Raw genomic sequence first — 21,859 nt, forward strand, 5'->3', positions numbered from 1 at the left:
ATTTGTGACCAACGAAAGTGCGAATTCGAGCCGCTTTTGCGCATCGGCAGCCGTTAGTTGTTGTGCGCGTTTAGTTCTTGTTTAGAGCTCGGTTGAGTTAAGAGCTAATCGCGTGTTGTGTTGCGATAAATCGGCCGCCACTTGTGCCACAAAAGTGTCCAAAGGGACATAATCGTCGTAAACACCATAGAAGGGGACTGTGACAGCGTTTCACTTCCGCCGCGACGCTCAGGAAGAAAAGTTTGACCGGCAGCATGTGACGCGAGATCCACAGCTGCGCCGCACGGTTGTCTCGGTATCTGTTTTTTTTTGTTTTCTTGGGTGGCAATTTTGCTTTCATTCTCGGCCGCACTTATCTGCTCTAGGCGTGCCGTGACCCTACCGATCACCGTGCAGCGTTAAATTCTTCACGTGTATGTCCTTTGCGCACTGCACCAAGCTTGCCGTCAGGTGTGGTTTCCGCTCTTTTCCGCGATTTTCCCTGACTGCTATGCCGAGCACCGTTCAGAAGTCGTTCCAGCCTTACCACATCACCGAGGAGGAGCCAGCGATGACTGCGACCGCCGATTTCAGGTTTCGCGCTCGCAACAGGACCTACGAGGGTCTCACGAAAGGTGAGAAGGAGCGTTTCGTGCAGACTTAGCATTTTCTCATCGCGCTGCGTTTGTTTATTTGCGTGCTGTGATGTCGTTTTCTAGGTATTGAGATACTCTCGCGTTGCCCCTCTTGTTGTTTCGGAACGCATGCGTTGCCGATCGCAAGATCGGTCGGGAAAACTTTGCAGTTCGTGCACGCCTCAACCTGCAGAACCGCGTTGGAGCAGCCGTACGTACGTAGTGATCGTTGTGCATACTATATACAGTGATCGTAGCCTGAGCTAATTAAAACGAACCTTCTCGTACAACTTTCTAAGTGTAATGGCAGCGGAAACAGCTGCGTGGTTTTCGCAAACCATCTGCAGTTCACCAGGAGATGTGCCTGGTTTAGCTACGGGCTCTTGTCCATAAATTGCTCGCTGTTTTTGTCACTAGTTACCGTTATTTGTGGTAAGCACGATTGTCAGCAATATGCTACATCTCCTGCAATGCTTCTCCATGCATTGATTTCATATCATTGTAAACACTGGACATTAATTGGACCTTTAGCTAGCAGCTATGTGTTAGTTATTTTTGCCAGCATTCGCTTTATTCGCACGTCAGCTGTGCGAGAGAAGTGGTTTCTTGAGAAGTCTAGATATAGGAGAATCCAGGAAATGAGTAGGAGCTTTTGACTGGCTTCTTCCAGTCAAGCTTGAGGGTATTAGTAAGCACTGGCAAAATACAGAAAGGTACGAACACACAGGACGAAGCTCTTCTAACAACTGTTTATTGTCTGAAGGAACATGAGTATATACACATATCAACGTCATATCATACGCAGAAGAGGGAAGAGCGCAGCATGTTAACATGAGTAATAAGAAAGAAGAAAAAACGAAAAATCGAAAACGATCAGTGCATGCACTTACAACATGCCTAGGATTACTGCATTAATCCCTTTCCGTATTTTGCTGCTTACCAATACCCTCAAGGATGTATTTCCAACTATCCCCAGTAGCAGCTCTTTTGACCTTAACTTTCAGTCAAGAGATGAGACAAAGTGCAGAATGAGTTGTCATTAAAAAAATGGAGTCTCTTGCAAGGAGGAGTCGTCTTCTGTGCACCCCTGCTCAGAAGATTTTCTGGTAATGCCCCCATGTTTGTGTTTGAATGGCTTAAAATGAACAGAGAAAAATGCACAGGTAGGATACGATGTGACAAATCTGTAATGGCGTTATTGGTTTTATGTACATTTCGCTTTTACATTTATTGCTTCCCCATTGCACCTTTGCATCTCTTCATTATTTATTTATTTATTTTATTTATTTAAATACCCTAGAGGCCCAATGCGGGCATTACATAGGGGGGATTCATCAAAGAAAACTTGACAAATATACAACACAGCATATAAACGGCTAAAGACAGAAATAAACAAGTCAAGAAGCCAGGTACAAATTAATGGGGGGAATGGCTAGGAACAGGCACTGAAAAAATGCACATGTAGCAAATCCCACAAAACAAAACAAAAGTCGCACCTTCAGAAGTTACAAAACATTGCATCTAACATTTCATGGAATGTTATGGCCTACACGCACACACTGAAGCAAACAAAAAAAACCGCACACCATTCTACATTGGAATTTACAAAGTATGACCAAAGAGCTGTTTGAAATGATGGTGTTCCAGCAATAGCCGCAATGCGAGAAGGAAGCGAATTCCACTCTTCAGTAGCTAGTACCAAAGGTGAGTATTTGTGTCGTTCTGTCCGAGCGAAAATGGGTTTAGTCTTCTTCGTACGGTCTACGCGAGCCGATGTGTGCGGTGCCGGGAGTGGTGCCATGTGCCATAGTTATTCAGCAGTGAATGCCAGAGCAAAATCTGGTGTGGTGCTGTGTTCTCTGCTAGGAAAATAGGTCAGCCAAAACCGATAATGCCTCATTGCTGGCTGTTTTTAATGCATTAGAACTCCCATTTGTGCAAAAAGTTTCCGGCATTTGAAGCCTGGGGGAGAGGAGGCAAGGCAGAGAAAGGGCAAGTTGCAATGGGAGGCGACGGATGGCAAGAGGGAAACTGTGACCACCAATCGCATTCGAGCGGTGGGAAGAGTGGCAAGGGGGTACAGCCCACTATGATTGCTGAATTGGATATGGAGAAGGGGTACAGTGTGTCACACGTGATTGATGGACTGGATCCCGCCACTGTTATGGGAACAGTAATGCTAACACATACTCTGCTTCATGAGTCGCATTGATTGTCTGCGACTTTTTTTTTTCTCCCAGACAACACAACATCCCCTGGACGTCCTGATGATTACTTTTTGAGGACATTGCATTGTCCTGAGGATGTCCTCTTCTGATCCTCAACAAGTCCTCACCTAGTCCTGTTTGGCCTTAGTGTGTCCTCAGGACGTCCTCAAATTTCCTCTAAAGGATTTTCTTAGTCTGTTTTCAGGATGTCCAGTTGCAATTTAGCCCAGAGAATGTGCATTATTATTTGCTTAATTTTTGTGGGCAGTGTGCACAGAGGTTGTGAAGCAGCTTTCTTTTTGTTTGTTTTGTTTTGGACTCTGGCAAAAAATTTTATGAAAGTTTCGCCATGCTGAACAAGTGACTGGTTTGTTCACCGCATTATTTGGTGCCTACAGGTTGTTCTTCGTGCAATCTTTTCATACGTCGATGACTGTATACTATAACTCTTTCTGGAGTTAAATTCTGCTGCCTGTTAGAAAAGCCACTCAAAGGAGTGGCCCAAATATGTGAACAATCCAACCCCATCAGAAGCACGCAGTACATGAGACCAAGTTTAAAAGCAAAAGATTTCTTAAGATATCTCCTCAAGGCATACAGTTTTTTGAGTGACAATGGTTTCCTTCGTTATATCACTGTTGTACTCAAATATATTTTATAAAACCTCCAGTTCTCAAGTATGAAAGCCGAGTATGATAGTTCAATGCCATCATATTGTCCTGCGATAGGAAATTTGTAGGACGTGAGGAATTTTCATCCTCGAGCCGTTTAACAAAGTACAAACTGAGGACATCCTCATGAGGACATTTGGCTGTGATGCACTAAAAAAGTACTCGGAATGTCCTGTTTGGGATGAGGACGTCCTCAGTACATTTAGTGTTGTCTGTGCTTTCTTCAATTTTGTAGGCAATACTGGCAGGGTTGCCATAGAAGCAAAGGCATGTGTTAGAACTAAAAGCATTCGTAGTACCAGTGGGGCGGATTCTAACAAGAGCTTAGTATCTGAAATGATGTAGCTGGGTCACTGCTACATTACTGCTGCTTTATTGGAATGCTTGCAGAGTTTCTTGTGCTGATTTATCATTTTCTTTCAAGGAACTGTTTAGGTGAGGATTTTTCTTTTTAACTCCTGTTTGCTGCCGCAGAGACAGAGGGCCAGTGGAAAGGCCCGTTCTTCTTCATTCAGGCAGCAGACACGCAGTTTGGCATGATCGAGAGCTACCTGGAGAAGAAGCCAAACCCCCGATGGGACAAAGAGATAGCATTGACCGAGAAGGCTGTTGAGGCAGTCAACCAGATGGAGCCCAAACCACGCTTCTTCGTCGTCTGTGGAGACCTGGTGGATGCCATGCCTGGTGAGCACGCAGTGAATCCTCAAGATAACTATGTAATGAACACAGCTCGAAACCTCACAATTATAGCGCAGTGTATGTGACTAAAGGATCTTACTTTCATACTAAGTTGGCCTCTCTCGAGGCCAGCTCTTATTTTGAGTGCTTCCAAGTTTCAAACTGAAGTTGTACAAATTAGACACCTTGCTTTAGTTACCTCTTTGCCAGTTCTCGCTCAGTGTAATTTTAGCTTGGCACTTTTTCAAACAAGCACTGTGTATGGAGGGCCCAGTGCAGACAAAAGAAACAGTGGGATGAGTACACTTCCACAGAACTTCCACTGCAGGGCGAAGGCCTTTCCCCTGTCTCTCCAATTAACCCTGTCCTTTGCCAGCTGCGGCCACCGTATGCCTGCAAACTTCTTAATCTCATCCGCTGAGCACTGTAAGAAATGTAGCAACACTTGCACTCCAGCTTTCAGCCAATGTGCCATTATTTGGAAAGGACAGCAAGGCATAATATCCAGGGAGATAATCAAAGCCCTCGACATTCGTCTTTGCAAGTTATCAGTGTGTAAGCACACAATCTCTCTGTTTATCCAAGAAAGAGCTAGAGTTCCCGACTTGGCTGAGCTTGTGTTGCAAGTCCGGTCACCTGCTTCATGATGCTTTGGTTTTAATCAGTACGTTTCCTCTATCAGTCCGTATTCGACCCTTCGAACTCTTTAATCACTAATGTTTTGTTGCTTTTATTCCATTTAGCCCGTCCCTTCTGGCTTCATTCCGGTTTTACTGGTTTTTGCTGTTTCTTTTTTTCCCGTGACAGCCCCTATCACCTTATGGCTTTTATTCCTTCGAAGTTCATGTTTTATTTGCTGACATCACTACACCAAAATCTGGAAACTGCGCAGCATTCCCTGGATGCATAGTGAGGTGTTAGGTTGTTTGCAACACCACTGGCTGGCCAGGTGAATGCAGCTACTAATGACTGCATTCAAATGTGTGAGAGACAATTCTCCATCAGTGCTCCAGCAACATGCTGTTTACATACTGACTAATCTTACCGTTATGTCCCATCCATGCCATTAATGTCAGATGCTGCACTTTTCATTTGTTATCCTGCACAGTCATAATTCGCTATTCGCTCACATGTGCTTCTTGAACCACTCAACGTGCACGCAAGGGTTTTGCCGCTATTGTCTGTGGCATCATTCAGTGGCCACTTGAGGCATCATGTGTTGGTAAAAACCAAGCTTCGGGTTTGGTTTCCAGTATTTCACCGTTTTGAAATTGTTTTTTCCCCTCACTTTCAAAATCAGTTTGTTGTGAGGATGACTAAGGAACTCCCAGGATTATACTAATGCACTCATCAACCTTAAATGTCAAAGAATCTCCCCAGAGTTGCCCTCCAGTTTTTACGGCCAGTTTGAGTGCATTGAGTGAAATATTTTGCTTGCAACTATTGTTGGCACAGCTTCATGTCCTTTGCCCGCCCATTGGACTGCAGGGAACGCAGACAAGGCAGCCCAGGAGGAGGACTTCAGGCGGGTCTTTTCAAAGATGAGCAGTGATGTGCCGCTTGTCTGCATTTGTGGCAACCATGACATTGGCAACCAGCCGACGGTCGCCAGCGTTGCCGGTTACAGGGCCAGCTTCGGCGATGACTACTTCACCTTCTGGTGTGGTGGCGTCATGTGCATTGTGCTCAACTCACAGTTCTACGAGGATCCTTCCCTGGTGAGCAAGTAGGGGTTTCCACAAAGTTTTCACAAAGTGAAGCCTTTTCAGCGTGCCCACTCTTTTCTGTTTCGCACAGCTCACGGCATATCCACTCAGTCACACGGTTTTATGGGTCGGACAGAAATTGTATTTTGCGTCTCATCAGAGATACTCACATTTCACAGATCATCAGCAAGTTAAATGCTGCAGCTGGTTGCTGCGGTTGCACGCGCGACCTCCAACGTGGCAAATGCCACGCTGGCCACTAGCACCCCTTGCAGATGACGTCACGTGAATACCTCCTATAGGCAATTTTTATTGTAATCAAGTTCAACTGTATCTTTTGTTAGTGTATGATATTCAGTTATGTTTTTGCCATGGGAAAACATCTAGAAACACATTTATGTCATTTTTGATACCTGCATTCTTTCTGCCTCTGGTTTGCATTATGTGGCCATGCCATTTTCAGTGGCATGGCTTCTGTGGAACGAAAAAGGTTCAGCTGGTTCTGGCTAATGAAAAAGGTTCAGCTTAAGTTGAGTACAATGCAGAGAGCTATGGATAGAAAAATTATAGGTGTAGCGCGTTAAGAGATTGTAAGCGGGCAGAGTTGGTGAAGGAACAAACGTGGGTTAATGACATCCTAGTCGAAATCAAGAGGAAGAAATGGGCTTGGGCAGGGCATGCAATGCAAAGGCAAGATAACCTCTTGTCCTTAAGGGTAACGGAGTGGATTCGAAGGCAAGCATAGCAGGGGGTGGCAGACAGTTAGATGGGCAGATGAAATTAAACAGTTTGCGGGGATACGGTGGCTGCAACTGGCCAGGGTTAATTGGAGAGACACGGGAGAGTCTTCACCCTGCAGTGGGTGCAGTCAGGCTGATGATGATGATGATGAGGCTTCTGCTAGACATATCGTTCTCACCTAGCAGCATTTTTTAAGAAATGCAGAGCTCTCCAATGGCAGACAAAATTTCAAATTTTTGTTAAACCGCTGCTCTGTTTTGTAAAAAGAATAGGTGTTACCATGGAAGACATTCCCGTGAAGCCTTACTCTGACGTGCAGTTGTTAGGGTCTTTAGGCTGGCAACTTTAATAATATTTGACCCGGTACCTCTGTCACTTGTGCATGCTGTGCACATGACAGTGTGCAACTCGTGTGTGAACTATGCAAGTTAGGGTGGTATTCCGTTTTGGTTCACATAGCTAGTGTTACTGGTGCTAGCTAGCAGTTGCTTCAGGGACACACGGTGTCATGGCCTCTATGTCACCATTTCCATTTAAACAGCGCTCTAATGGAAAGTTGGGCCAGTTGGTTTTGTATTCTAGTCTGTTGTCCTTGTTTTCGTGCACTGTGGTTTATACAGCAACAGTCTCTTTCCTTTGTGCTTTTGTATTGAATGCTATATAAGACATATTCAGTTGCTACATTCACGGTTGAGTGTTGAACAGAACTGTGCTCAGTTGAGTCTTCAGAAGACTCTCAGAATTGATGAAGTTTCTTGAAGGGTATTTAGACCAGTTTTTATTGAGCCATTGTGCCTACTGTCGAAAGAGTTACAGTCGGATACAGCTTTAGTCTGCAATCAAACCCCATCCGCATTTGCGCTGACTGCCACACACTGTTCTTCCATCACAAGAAAATAGTCTTTGTTTAAATCTTTTCTTGTTACCTCGACAAAAAGTTGATCAGAAGACGAAATTCTAAGTGCAAGCATATTATTGCCTCTGTCTTATTTGGTAGAGTGAAGGTTGAAATGTTGATTTAGTCTACATCTGTGGATGGTTAGCACAGCAGAGTAACAAAGCCATGGGCTGTTGTTGCCAACTGGTGTCCTCTTAAAGGACAATAGGCAACTAATTTTAGTTGCATATTTCTTTCTGTAATGATGCATGAGGCATTAGAATGCGTTGACCACACGTGGTATTCACATGTAGTGGCAAAATAATTTATAATTGAATTTCTTCTCTCATGGTGTTTCAGTTTCACCTTATACATACAATCGCCATGTAATTTATAATTGCATTTCTGCTCTCATGCTGTTTCAGTTTCACATTGTTTTTGTTATCCAAAATCTTGGAGGAGGCTAGCTAAGCATTGTAACAAATTAAAACTACGTATCAGTGATTACATTGCCGTTTTTTTCATGCCTCACATGACCCAAACACACTTTACACATCACAGCCATTGTTCGTTTGGTGTAACCATAACTGGAACAACATTAGGAAGGAATTCAATTACAAATTGTTTAGCAGGCATAGGGGAATACCATGAGGTGATCCATGTATGGTAATGTCTATGTCTAATGCATCATTTGAAAGAAGAAAAAATGCGAGCAAAAATTTGCTGTCTCTACTCCTTCAAGTTGTATCTTACAATTGCTTCCCAGCTTTCATTTTAAAGGAGGCGTGTAGAAGTTTTTTTTACAAACTTTTTGGATTCCGTATGCCTCTCTTCGCATTCCAGCGACTTTCTTTGACTCCAGCTGAATGCGTTTCAGTTAGAAAATGGCAACCAGGAAAAAAAAAAACTTTCCTGCTTGAAAGTATCATTGAGTACATATAGATTGGTTGTGAAACTTTATTTCCAGAGGATATAGAGGAGCAAACACAAAGTCGCCCCCCGCTTAAACGGCGGCCGCTATCCCTTGGGCAGCGGCGGCGTCTTCAGCCAGCTGGAGGAGCTTGATCTGTATCCCCGGGTCGGGGCTGAGCAATAGAGCCTCCCAATGAGCAGAGTCGGTAATGAAGTGACTCGCGGGTAGGGACTGCGGGCAGTTCCAGATCATATGATTTAGATCGGCTTTCGCATCACAATTTTTGCATTTGTTTGAGTAGAGTCCTTCCGAATAGAAGCTACACAATTGGGGATTTGGATAGGTGTTAGTTTGAAGTTTACGCCAGGCTTTGGCCTGTTGCTTGGAGAGCGTTTTATCTGCTGGGGGGAATCTGAGTCTTGCAAGCCTGTAGTGCTGCAGGATTTCTCTGTAAGAAAACAACCTGTCCTTGCCAGAGTATAGGGCGGGTGGGCTGCACGACCCAGCTCGGCGGGACAGTTCTCGAGCTAGGTTATGAGCCGCCTCATTACCAGCAAGGGAAGCATGAGCAGGCGTCCAGATTAGGCGAATGCGCCGCGTGGGCTGATAATTTAGCAGAATCCGTGCTGCTTGTGGGGAGATTCTTCCAAACGTGTAGTTACGTATAGCCAATTTTGAGTCGCTGACAATGGTTTCTGCCGAGGATCCCACAATGGCTAGAGCAATGGCTGTTTCTTCTCCAGCATGTGTGTGCTGAGTGCGTATAGTGCCCCCAGTTATGAGTGTACCACGTTCCGTGGTGACCACAGCTACCATCTTGTCAGCCGAAGAATCTGCCGCATCTACATATACCACAGAGGTATCATTAAGAAAGCGTTTGCCTAATTATTTGGCTCTCTCTGTACGACGTTCAGCGTGGAGATCTGGGTGCATGTTCCGAGGTAGTGGAGGAATGACCAGAAGCTGGCATATATGTTTGGGAAGGTCAGTTGTGGGTCCGCCTTGTCGTTCGTATGTTATGCCTAGTGTGGACAGAATGTGTCTGCCAGTTGGTGTGGCCGATAGTCGTTCGTACTGCGAGACGGTTACCGCTTCAATAATCTCGCTTAGGGTGTTATGAAGACCGAGACCTAACACTTTCTCAGTCGCTGTGTGCATGGGTAGCCCAACTGCCTGTTTGACGCATTTTCTGATTATGGCCTCCACTTTTTCTTCTTCAGCTGACTTGAGATGTAGGTAAGGGCATACGTAAGATATGCGGCGTATCACAAAGGCTTGTACTAAACGGAGAGTATTGCTTTCCTTCAAGCCCGAGTGGCGGTTACTAATGCGGCGAATGAGTCGCATAATTTGCTGCGAGGTTCCCTGAAGCTTCCGGATTACGTCACCATTGAAGCCGTGTTCGTGTAGAATTAGGCCCAAGATTTTAATTTTGGGCACTCGAGGAATGGGGACTCCGCGAATACTGAGTTCGATGGCCGGTGGGGTTTGCGCAATGGATCTGATGTTGCGGAATATGAGAAATTCAGATTTGGCTGGAGAGCACCGCAGCCCCCTAGGGTCTACATAGTTCCCCACGATATCTATTGCATGCTGTAGTCTCTCCTCGATTTCGGCATCATTGCCCTCGGCTGTCCACAAGGTGATATCGTCAGCATAGAGGCTGTGGTTGAGTTGCGGAACCTGCGCTAATCGGGCGGCTCTTTTAGCGCAGAACGTGTCCCAATCGACAAGGGTGGGGGCTCGAGCGCTACGACTTTTGGGGCCAGTTGAGGTCACTATTTCAAATATGTAGTGATCGCTGCCGAAATTTTGTTGAGTGTTTATCCATGTTGGAGTGCCCGAATTTTTAGCAAAAGTCAGATCGGGAGACGTATCCCTGGAAACACTGTTACCGCAGCGGGTGGGGACTAGTGGATCTGTAAGAAGAGTCAACCCTCACTGTTGTGCGGTGAGCCACAGGTTTCTACCTTTAATGTCCTCCTGTGCGTAACCCCAAGCCGGGTGTTGGGCATTAAAGTCTCCCGTGAAAATGACGGGGTGATTGCCTGCGAGGTTCAGGGTCGCCTGAAAAAGTGAGCCGAAGCTTGCTTTCCGTAACTTTGGGCTGCTATAGACATTCAGCACAAACAGTCTGTGGTCGGGTTTCCTAGGCGGAATTAATTCGACTAGCACGTGTGTGACATTTGTGACTGGGGTATCGTGCTGTACTACCGTAATATTTCGTTTGACAAGAGTCGTGACTCCAAGCGTTCCACCCCCCGATGAAAAGGATTGATACCCAGCTAGCTTGCTATTAGTTTGTGTCTCTTGTAGTGCGATTAAGTCCGGTCCGTCCCTATTGTTGAGGAATTGTTGGAGTACAGCTCGTTTGCGGCTAAATCCTCGGCAGTTCCACTGCCAGATGGTGTAATTGGGTTGTGGCGCCATGTTGTTGCTAGTCGGATACCGCTTCAGAAGAAGCGGGTTTGCGAATTTTGTGAGGAAGGAGCCTGCTCTCTGCTTCCTGCTGCCAGCTGCCTAAGTTAATTAATTCCTGCCGGTGTCTGCATAATTCTTCCATGATGGAAGTCATTGTAAGCTGCACTTGAATGAGGGCGCTGTTAGTATGCGTTTGCGCTTCTTCAATTTTGTGAATGGTGTCGGCTAGTGTTTGGCCTTCGGACAGGGAATCGCCATTTTTTAATTACAAAAATGCTACTTTTACTCAAAACGAAGCATTCATAAGCTATAAAATGCCAGAAAATGGAGTACAGGTGTCGTCATCACTTGCTGGTTTCACAACTCAACTGCGTGCATCGATGCAGTTCTTTGGGCATGGATCCCACAGGTGAGGCTACTTTGCCATTCACTGCGAAGTGGTGAACACAGAGTCCTTCTTGGTGTAGACACCACAAGTTTGAATCGAGTGGCAGAAAGATTTTTAGGTTCAATTTTCTCAGTATTAAATATCTTTTTGCGGCTGGACAAAAACATCAACATGCCCAGAAGGGGTCACAGAATTGGTTCCAGATGGAAACAAAGTTTCAATAAAGCTGTCCTCAGTGGCCCTTCAAAAAATTACGGAGGGCACTTAAGACGTCTTATGTGCTTTGAATGTGAAAGCATGCTTTGCTTTTAATTTTCCTTTATTTATTTTCTTTCTCCTTTTCTAATGACACACTCACTCATTAGCATAGAGTCATAAGGCAACGCATACCTTTGTTTGCCAAGAAGCAACGTGGTATTGGGGCCCTTGGGATGTGTGCTTGCCTTGCATTCTGAATGCCCCGAGTTCAGTTCCCCATGCCTTCTGAAGAAATTTGGTTTTTCTTTGATACCATGGTGACGTCTTATGGGATTTTTGGTACCACTACTTGTGGTCGACGCCGGGCATTAAAATGGAGGCAGCATGCGGCCCCTGTTTGGACTTTGTCTAAGTCCTTCTCCTCCCATGCTATGTTCTCTGCAGGTGCAAGAGTTGGCCCGAGAACAGGACTCCTGGCTTGACCAGCAGCTGGAGGAAGCGCAGCGTAGCGGGGCCAAGCACGTGGTGGTCTTCCAGCACATCCCGTGGTTTCTCAGGAAGTCCGACGAGGAGAAGGAGTACTTCAACATTGTGCTCGACCTCAGGCTGCGCATGCTCGACAAGTTCTACAAAGCCGGTACACCAGTGCATAACACGCTACACTTGCATCATTGTGCTTGAAGAGTGCCCTCATAAATACTGCTGTCTCGTACATGAGGCATAAGAGGGGAAAGAATTTTACCTCAAAGAAATTAATATAACTCTCAGTAACTTATTGACCAGATAAGGGAACATAAATGGAGGGCTGGTTATAAACATACAAAGTATGAAGGAAGCCAACAGTCACTGAAACAAAGGAGTACAAGGGAATTGTACCGTATCCTTATAAAATGTTTTTAAATTGGTGGTGTTGATCAATAGCAAATTAATAGTTTAACTATTATGTCACTTAAAAATAATTGGTTATAAAGCAGAAGAAAAAACAACGGCGGGCTGCCGCTGGGATCCGAACCCACAACCTCCGAATTTCGAATCTGGTGCTCTATCAATTGAGCTGAGTTCGCCGGATGAAAAATTCGGTGGTCATGGGTTCAGATCCCACAGGCGGCATGCCGTTGCTTTTTCTTCTGTTTTCTAATCAATTATCTTTAAGTAGTACAATAGTAACACTTTTAATTTAACATTTATCAACACTGCCAATTAAATAAAGATAAAATCATTTCCTTGTGTTCCTTGGATTTGGTGCCTGTTATGTACATCACTAACTTAGTTACTCAAGCCGATCAGCACTTAATATTGTGCAGTACTTGCCATTGAAAAAGAATAATTGATTGCTTAATGAATATTTACATGCTAGAGTAGCAGTGTGGGCTGAGAGGCATGCCACAGGGGAGGGCTCTGGTTGAACGTTGACCTGCTGGGGTTTTTTGAAGGGCAACTTAGATTTTTTTTTTTTGCGGATCAGTTGTTTGTCAGAAATATTTACTGTAGGATTTCCCTGGCCTTGTGCTTGGCTCTTCTGAGGTGAAATGCTTGGAAAAGGGTCTCTGGTCAACCTCACCCTTCCCTCGATGGAAAATCTATCCGTGAGGGACCGAAATCTACCTTGTGCGATAAACCACATTGTGGCCCTTTTTCATTTATTATTTTACCTACAGCTACACAGACAGGGATGCAGCGATGGCATAGAGGTAGAGCGTCTGCCTCGCGTGCAAGAGGACCACAGAGTTTTTTAAAGAAATCCACGTGTCGATGGACAGGGATGCAGTGATGGCGTAGAGGTAGAGCATCCGCCTCGCGTGCAAGAGGACCGGGATTCGAATCCTGGTGCCGCGCAATTCTCCACCGGGCTTAAAAAAAAAATCCGCATGTGGATGCAATTTCATAACCAGGCCTTGGGTGCGGCCTGCCCTCGGTGACCAGAACCGACAACGCACTCCCTCACCAGAACAGGATTTGGCCACCCTAGTTTAGGACTTGGCCACAACCTTCTATGATCAAACCAATTAACACTCGGCCCTCAGTCCCCAGTGGCTGCGGAACAACTGACCACGGCGGCGGTCAGACCTGTGACGCAACGGAGGGCACTAAGAAGTTTGCAGGCAAAGGGTGGATGCAGCTGGCAAAGGACACGGTTAATTGGAAAGACATGGGAGAGGCCTTTGACCTGCAGTGGGTGTATTCAGGTTGATGATGATGATGTCACAGACAGCATAACATTTGCAGGTAAAAAACGGAAGCGCACTTTGACCATTTCTTTGTAGCGATAGCTACATTACGGTAGCATTTCGAGCCTTCAGCGTGGCGGTGTGCCACCCTGTGGCTGCGCCGCCACGCTGTCACTTGGCTGGTCACGTGGTGCGGAGCAGCTGCCGGCGGCGCGTCGCCGTGCCTGATCATGGGGTTGGTCACGTGACCAAGTTCCACTCGGCCAGCTGTAGCCATCGCGTCACTCCAGGTTTAACCAGAGCTAAACCACCGCCAATTTTTTTCAGTGACCTTGTACTACAGCACTTCCAAAGTATTTTGCTGTTTTTGAACTCTGCATAAAACTCTGTGTAATTTCCATAGAAGTCTGGTAGGACACACTGTCACTAACACTGCTCTGTCTTTTTTCTCTGTTGTACCGGCCTTTTGGCTGGCTTCCACGTTGCAGACCTCCCAACTCGCCTAGTATGCAGTCTTGTTGAACTTTAGTCAATGAGTGAGTATGTGAGCGTGAAAAAATCAGTGAGTGAATAAATGGTATCATCTCTTTGCTCCCTTCATGCGAACCACATGAAAAGGTGTGCGGGCCATCTTCTGCGGCCACTACCACCGTAACGCCGGTGGTTTCTACAAGGACATGGAGCTGGTCGTGACGTCGGCCATCGGGGCACAGCTGGGAAATGACGGCCACGGGTTCCGCATTGTGAAGGTGCGCGAAGACAAGATCGAGCACCAGTACCACACATTGGACAATGTCCCAAAGGTGGTGGGCCTGCAGTGACGAGCGGCCCCAGCCGTAGATTGTGCGGGTCCCCTGCTGACAGCCACATGACCTGGTCAAGGTTGTTCACCTGTAGGTGTGCGAAAGTCGTCTACTGTTTTTCAATTGGAGGCTCTGGTGGAATGTGAAGAACTGTCCGTGAGTGGCCGTCTAATTTGCTGTTGGGTCTACTGGTCAGCCACTCCACCAGCCTATAGAACAGGGGTTGTCAACCTTTTTAGTCTTGGGAAAGGCTTTCAAAAAGTGGCTTTCAAAAAGTGCCGAACAACCCTGTGTTTCTTGCCTTCCATTCCTTCCTGCCTTATGTGCATGCAAAAAACTGCACACAGATATATGGCTCCTCCAAAAATGCCCATATTTGATCAATAATGCCCGGCTTCTTTGTAAAACAATCTGTTATGACCAGTTAGTCTGATTAGTCACAAAATAACGTGGGTAACGGAAAGGTGGGCTTTGAGGCATGCATGGGTTTAGGTGCTTGGGGAGCCCAAGAAAGCACTCCAGGGAACCCAGTTTGAGAACCCCTGCTATAGACTACGGGCCTGTTGTGTCATCAAGGCTGCTTGTTGGTGAGAGCATGGGAGCTCCTAAAGGCGCGTTTATACTCCAACGCAGCACACACACGCGGCACGACGACGTCACGTTGGCGAAAGCATGACCCTCTACACTCTAGCGGCGCTCGATGACCGGCGCATTTGGTGGCTTCTGGCATGCTTCGACAGCGCTTAGCGCAGAATGCAGCATGTCTCTACTTCGTGCTGAGCGGGCCAGCCGCTGCCGGCCCAACCAGACTGGTTCTTCCTCTTGTCAGGGCATTGCAAATCTATGGCAGATAGTGCATGCGCTTCTCCAGGCGCAGCCGCTGTGCCACTTGGGAGTGCTTGGACTGTAGGAGGGCCAAATTTGTGCCTGGCGCTGCGTCGCCAGCCTGACGTGACTGACCACCACCAGCGCTCTCCCGTGTGCCGAAGACGTACGAGTATGAACGCGTCTTAAGCGTGTGTGAGTTTGAGGCATTTGTCAAGAGTGCGATGGACTATCTAGGACTAGTTTCTTTTTAGCCTGTTTTTTGATGTATTGATTTAACTGGTCTGTTTGATAATATTTTGCTGCTATGGTAATTAAATTGTACGAGCACAAAAGCTGTCTGCTTTTGTGCTCGAGCCGCTTCAGACTGTCGATGAGTGGCCATCTCATTTGCTTTTGGGCCTACTCACTCACCAGCCCACTCGTTTATAGTATGGGCGTTTTGTAGACAGTCCTGTGTTGTTATGAAGGCTGTTTGTTGGAGCGTGGGTGCTTCTAAGCATCTGTGAGCTCAAGGCATTTGCCAAGAGTGCAGTGTATAGTGAAGCATAGTTTTCTTTTTAATTTGCAGTTCGACCTATTGATATAAAGGGGCACTCGCATGAGAGAGAGTACAGAGGAAGAGGGAAGGGCAGAGATGTTAACGAGAAGGATGTTCTGGTTGGAACAGTCATAAAATTTTGAAGATTGACCAAGGATATGGTTTGTTTCCTCAGCACATAAAGATGCTGTACAGCAAGTTTTAGTCGTAGCCATCAAGCGGAACAGTGCCAGAGCCTTCTGCTCGGGCTTTCACGGTTACTCGGCTAGTAGGAATCTTTCAAGGCAAAAACACCAGCACACAGATAGTCAGTGTCCATACCCCTTTAACTGGTTTCTTATTTATATGTTGCAAGCCTTCGTTCAGCAACCCTGTCAGGTTGATCAGAGTTCATTGACAGTGGTGTTTTGTGCACTTTGAACTATGTTTCAACAGGTGATTGTTGCTTGAAGGGGTGCAGCAGGCTGTGCATTAATGAATAGTTGCTTAATTTGCTGTTGCACCTACGGATCTATCAGTCTACTGGATTTATAGACTGCAGCTCTTTCGTTTAAAGCCTTGTTACACAATCATTAAGGTTACGAGAGTAGTAGAGCACAAGATATCTTCATAGGATGTCAGGTGGAGGCTTGAAGAAGTGCAACAGACTATTAGCTGTTTTATATACTGATTCAGTTTGCCTGCTCTCATCCGATCGATATTGGAACTGGAGATGCAGTCCCAGCTTGTAGGGACAGGTGTGAGTACCGTTGTGTATCCATCAATAGGAGGTGTTCGCCATCTTAAACGCATGCATTGTCTGACTGAACATGGGGTTCAGCATAAAAGACAACGCGACACAAACCGACAGAATTGCGAACTACATTGTTCATGTGCACAACAGCTATCTCTCTACACTGTCTGGCTGTTATTGAGCCACATGTGAGATGGCTCATGAAGCCAAAACTAAAATGTTGCTGCTGCGAACAGGAGTTAAGAGTCTTCATCTCCTTTCTCAAGGTGAGCCTCCCTGTTCATCAGTGAATTCACGACACTCTTTGGCTAAACAATGGTCCTTGTGGCACAAAAACTTATCAGTAAACCACGTACAGCGGTGTGCACATTCAGAGCGAACGCCTAACCCGCATTCAAGCGACAGCAACGCTCATTCTCATTCACTGCAGAAAAAGCGCCCACTGTGACATGTCAGGCTGGCATCTACTGCTGCAATATTTGTTTCTAGCATTTTGTGTCACATTCAAGGTGCAGTTAGTGCTGCAGTATTGGTTAGGTGTTTCCTCTAAGTATGGACCGTACTGTAAATTGATATACCAGGCTTTGGACAAACACAGACCTTGCAAGAAGCTTGACAAGGCCACCTTCTTTCCAGGGAAAATATGTATGAAATAGCGACTTGTTGCCAAATTTTATAACCTGCTGGTCCATCTCTCTACTAGGTTGGAACTTGGCAGACTCATGAATATTTGTGGTGTTAGAGGTCTGGGATTGATGCAGGCCAGTCTAAAAGAGCTGGCTAAAGTGAAGCAACCATTCCTTTACTGGTTGCCAAGTTGTGCATGCTTCCGCTGACAGTTTGTTATCTGAAAAGCGGAACCCAGAGAGAAAAAAAAAAATGTGTAAAGTTGGATAAGGTAATTTTGCAACTGGAATATACAGCACATGACAGTTCCTGCTTTGTTGGGTGTATAGTTCTGCTAGTTGTTTTGGTACGTGTGCATGTATGTGTATGTTTTAATTTTTTTTCTTCGATGCTTTTTCTGCTTAATGTACTTCACGAGAAAAAGGAAAATATTAAGAGCAATGTCGTTGTCTTCTTGTACAACTTGTGTAGCTATAGGGTTTCTAAGTGTATGGATTAAGCTCGGATTTATAGTAGCAGCATCGTTCAAAATGGCAAAATTGAATGCCTGGCGCTTTCATTTAGAGCTTAGCCCCGTTAACTTGCAGAGTTAACGTAGCCAAGGCTGAATCTACTGGTGGAAAGATTGAGCTGTAGCTGAAAGACCTTACTGGCTGGTAACTCAGTCTATAATGTGCTGCTAGGTGTCTTTATTGATCAGCAGTTTGACCGAGGCATGGAGCAAGACTATATAGGAAGTGAAACTCCCATCAGCACGAACGAGCGCAGGCGACCAGATAAAGTCACAATTGTATGCGCCGACGGGGCCGTATGCAGTGGCGGCGCCATGCGGCGCCTCATAGAAGCCACAGCGAAAAAAAAAAAAATGCAGCGCACGGGTGTTTGCTTCAGCGGGCACGCCATGACGTTGTATTTCTGCGCCCTTAAGTCAAACAGCAACAGTTCTTGTCGGTGTCTGTTCGAGGGCCGTAGTACTAACAGCGCTGCTACGCGCAGTGCGGCCTCCTTCGGAATTTGCTAGACTAAGATGGGACGCAGGTGTTTTGTTCGAAATTGCAAAAGCGGTTACAAGTGTTGCAGGGAGAAGGTGAGCAAGGTGAGAAGTTGTTGCCACTTGTTACCTTCTCGGCTGACGTGTAGTCAAACGCTGCGCCGTGCGACGCCCGCGTTCTCCTCCAGCAGATGAAACTTAGTGTGGTAACATACTCGACGAACGTGAAGGCATGTTTGCCTTCGACGAATGGCAACAGTGCTTACACCCATCCAATCAAAGTCATCGCGCGGGTGTCAAACAAAAGCCCTGCGTACAACCAGAAGCTAAAGATCATCTTATAGCGGTCATGGAAAAGAACGCGTTTTATTTTTTACTGTGCTCAAATGGTTGAAGCGTAGCACCAGTTGCTCTTCGGGCTACCAGCGGTAAAGAAGCGTGCAAGAGTGCCCTCAATAGAAGTCAGACGCGCGCGGCCAAACGGGAGCAACACGCTCGACCGGTTGCCTTGGCAACCGAAACGGCAGTAGTTTCTTTCCAGGCCGCCAGGCGCCTCCAGCATGATAGTGGCGCCGCGGGCTTGTGACCTTTTCTGGTTGCCACAGACAGCGGAGTTTCCACTCCTATATAGTCTTCCTCCGTGGACCGTGGCCAGCTGGTCGTACAGAATCTGGTTTAGTGCCTCAGTGAAAGATTGATCACATCAATGCTTCATGATCGTCAGCGGTATACTATGTATAAACGTGATTTTGTCAGCATGTAGTTAGCCGATCCTGCAGTGCCATAGGTGCAGCATTTCATCAAATGTTGGCTAAAAAACAGTATGTACATTGAAGAGGTTGTTGATGTGTTGACCAAAAGCTAGCTGTACCAAGGCACTGTTTGCATTAAAATTCCAGCTTATAGCAGAGCTCCTCGAAGTGAGCTTTAGTTGCCAGATGTAAGTGAGACAGCTTTTATGAACTTGGGCTTATTGAACTAGTGTGAACTTTGAGCGCTCATTCAAAGTAGTGCTTATGATTTTGCTCAATGTTTACTTTTAACAAGTCCACTGCAGTAACACTTTTTGGAGTCGTGGCGCCCACCGGTGCACCATCCTTAAACGTTTCTTGGGTGTGGCATGACCCACCTTGGAGCCACAGGCGTAGCCATCTTCTTTGAACCACCAGCATGTGGAGATACCAACCTGGCATGCATGCCTTTTGCTGGCTATTCAAAAAATCTGAGCTGTCCAACGGCTACATCACATGACTTGGTATTCAGGGCAGCACACAGCATGAATGTACTACGTGACCCACAACACAGTGAACGTCTTATTGGATTTTGTGGTTCCTCTGTTGTGCTAGCTTGAATACCATGGTTTGTCAATGCATTTTATTGGTGGAAATGCCGTTTCGGATGCAATCTTGTCAGAAGACTCGATATTCACAAATGCTCAGATATTGCTCAGTTAAGTCAAATTGGATGCACAACTGTCGGGCATTTCTGTTGGCTCAAGCATTGCATTCTTTTTTACCGCCAACTGTTAGAATCAGGTGAGGAGATTGTCAAGAGTTATCACAGTGTTTGCTTGCTGTGGATGGCAAGTGCATTGATCATGTACATTTTTTAATCTGAATGTTTGGTGATGCTTCAAAAGAGCAACAAATGCACAGTGACCGTGCAGTACCAGTGTTTTTTCTTTAACACGCATACGTGTTGATTTTCCTTTGACAGTGCAAGAGGTGAATACTTGTGGGCAACATCTGTTTTTGAATGAAGAAATTTCGCTACAAAAGGCATGCTTTATATGGGAGGCTGGAAAAATGCTTGCAGCTAAGGTACCTTAATTTATTTTGTGACATGTTCACTGTCCATTTTTCTTGAAACCATGCTGCGATATGGCTCGCAACAGGGTTCATACATTCGACAATTTTGTAAAAAATAGTCTACAGAATATTTGTAGAGGAATGCAGACATGCAGGTCGCATTCTGTTTTGAACAATTAAAATGGATTTGGTTAGGATGCAGTGGCTGTCACTGTGAGGCTGTGAAAGTCATGATAATGGTGCTTAAAGCAAGGAAATATGCACTGTAAGCTGCAGCTTGTCTGCCCTGCATTAGCTGCTGCTTTGTCTAATAAAGATTGTTTTCAGAACAATAGTTTGTGTATCCATGATTAGAACTTTATTTTAGCGCATTGGTCAGCCTGTGAGAGTTGAGTCTGTTTTTGTGCATGCTGTTGAATATGCAAATCAAATGCATAAATGATTACACAGGTTAAAATGCATGCTTTGTTACAGGCGCTTGTACTCATGACAAATAATGTAGCTGCGTTGTGGTTTTCAGAGCTACGCAGCATCTGTATAGATGTCAAGCGTTACTGTTAAATATGAGTTCTAAGAAAACCCACGGTTCTGATTTCATGATATCGAGGTAAACTGGAGCATTTTTTTTATATTTTTTGTACATCTGGAGGCTTTAAAATAAGTTTTTGTTTGCTTCTTACTGCGTATTCAAAGAACAGCAACCGTTACTTTGAATTCACATTCTAAGTTGATTTTTCTCTGGTGTTTGGTTGTGGGACATCTTTATTGCAGAATCTTTAAATTGTGCAGTAGCACAAAGGCCTCGAGTCTGAATGACTGCTAGAAAAGCGTAGAGTGTAACGCTGTGGTCTTTTTAAAGAGGCTTTAAAGGCTCTATGTGAATGGGGGCTTTTACTTTTTAATTAAGTAATGTCAGTTAAGCACATTCCTTTTTAGGCTTGGTTATCAGGATGCTTGCAGATTATGTTGTGCGCAAATTTGGGACATGTGAAAAGAGAAAACTTTGGGGACACTTAAGATCTGCCTTCCCTCCAGCGGCCTGGGTTGCTCTTTGTGTATCACAGCACAATTCGCAGATATGGGCACTGTTGGACAACGCACCTCGCCTCCCTTTAACCAAATCGAATGAATGAATGAATGTGCCTGGGTGGTCTTTTTTTTTTTTTTTTTGAGGAAAGGAATTAAATGGCACGGTAATTTTCTCACATCTTGGCGGACACCGGAACCCCACCATAAGAGAATGGAGCAAGGTTGAAGTGAAAGAAGAAAGAGGTGCCATAGTGGAGATCTCTGGAACAATTTCGACCACCTGGGGTTCTTTGACGTGCACTGACATCCCACAGCGCACGGGCGCCTTTTGCGTTTCGCCTCCATCGAAACACAGCCACCGCGGTCGGGTTCGAACACGGGTACTCTGGATCAGTAGCCGAGTGCCTTCAGAGCCACCGTGTAGAATCCAGCAAAAACCAGCGTTTAATTTTTGAATGTACGGTTGAGGCGTTGTTCTGATGAGCACGCAGCTAAATCCATTACTGCCTGGTGTGCGCGAAATGGGCTACAGTCAAGCCTCGCTATAACTTCGCCGATACTCTGGCACTCGATCCGCTGAATGATGTCACGCGCCTCGACAGAGTTTGCAAGGTCACTGGAATCTCCCCGCACTACTTGCTGCGGACCGCCGCCGTGCTTCTCGGGTGACGTTGTGTGGTGTGCCCGACGGTATCGACGCGCTAACAGCTGGTTTCATACAAGGTCAAGATTAGTGACCGCGGAGCCGAAAAAGAAAGCGCAAGGCTATTTTTGTTGACCAGAATGTCACCATGATCGTTGCTTCGTGTACGAATTAAGATGCACTAGTTATAGCAAAATACTTTGACGTCGTAGGTCCGAACATGACGCGTGTAGAGCCGTCGGCAACAAAAAAAAAATCAATCACCAATGCCGCCGTC

General features: G+C 45.8%; 1 protein-coding gene across 2 annotated transcripts; it reads left to right on the plus strand.

The window, feature by feature from the left end:
• The first annotated feature begins 16 nt into the window (after positions 1 to 16).
• Positions 17 to 20,237, plus strand: LOC144100806 (serine/threonine-protein phosphatase CPPED1-like). Of its 2 annotated transcripts, none has more exons than XM_077633669.1 (5): positions 17 to 614; positions 3,967 to 4,176; positions 5,659 to 5,888; positions 11,859 to 12,051; positions 14,201 to 20,237. In XM_077633669.1, the coding sequence occupies exons 1-5, from the start codon at positions 416 to 418 to the stop codon at positions 14,401 to 14,403; spliced, it is 1,035 nt and encodes a 344-aa protein (XP_077489795.1). In that variant the 5' UTR covers positions 17 to 415; the 3' UTR covers positions 14,404 to 20,237. The 2 variants fall into 2 exon arrangements, with proteins under 2 accessions (XP_077489795.1, XP_077489796.1); XM_077633670.1 differs by having other exon boundaries at positions 479 to 614; positions 4,008 to 4,176; positions 14,201 to 20,231.
• The last annotated feature ends 1,622 nt before the right edge of the window (positions 20,238 to 21,859 follow it).

The sequence above is a fragment of the Amblyomma americanum genome, chromosome 8 (genome assembly GCF_052857255.1).
Source record: "Amblyomma americanum isolate KBUSLIRL-KWMA chromosome 8, ASM5285725v1, whole genome shotgun sequence".
Taxonomy (NCBI): domain Eukaryota; kingdom Metazoa; phylum Arthropoda; class Arachnida; order Ixodida; family Ixodidae; genus Amblyomma; species Amblyomma americanum.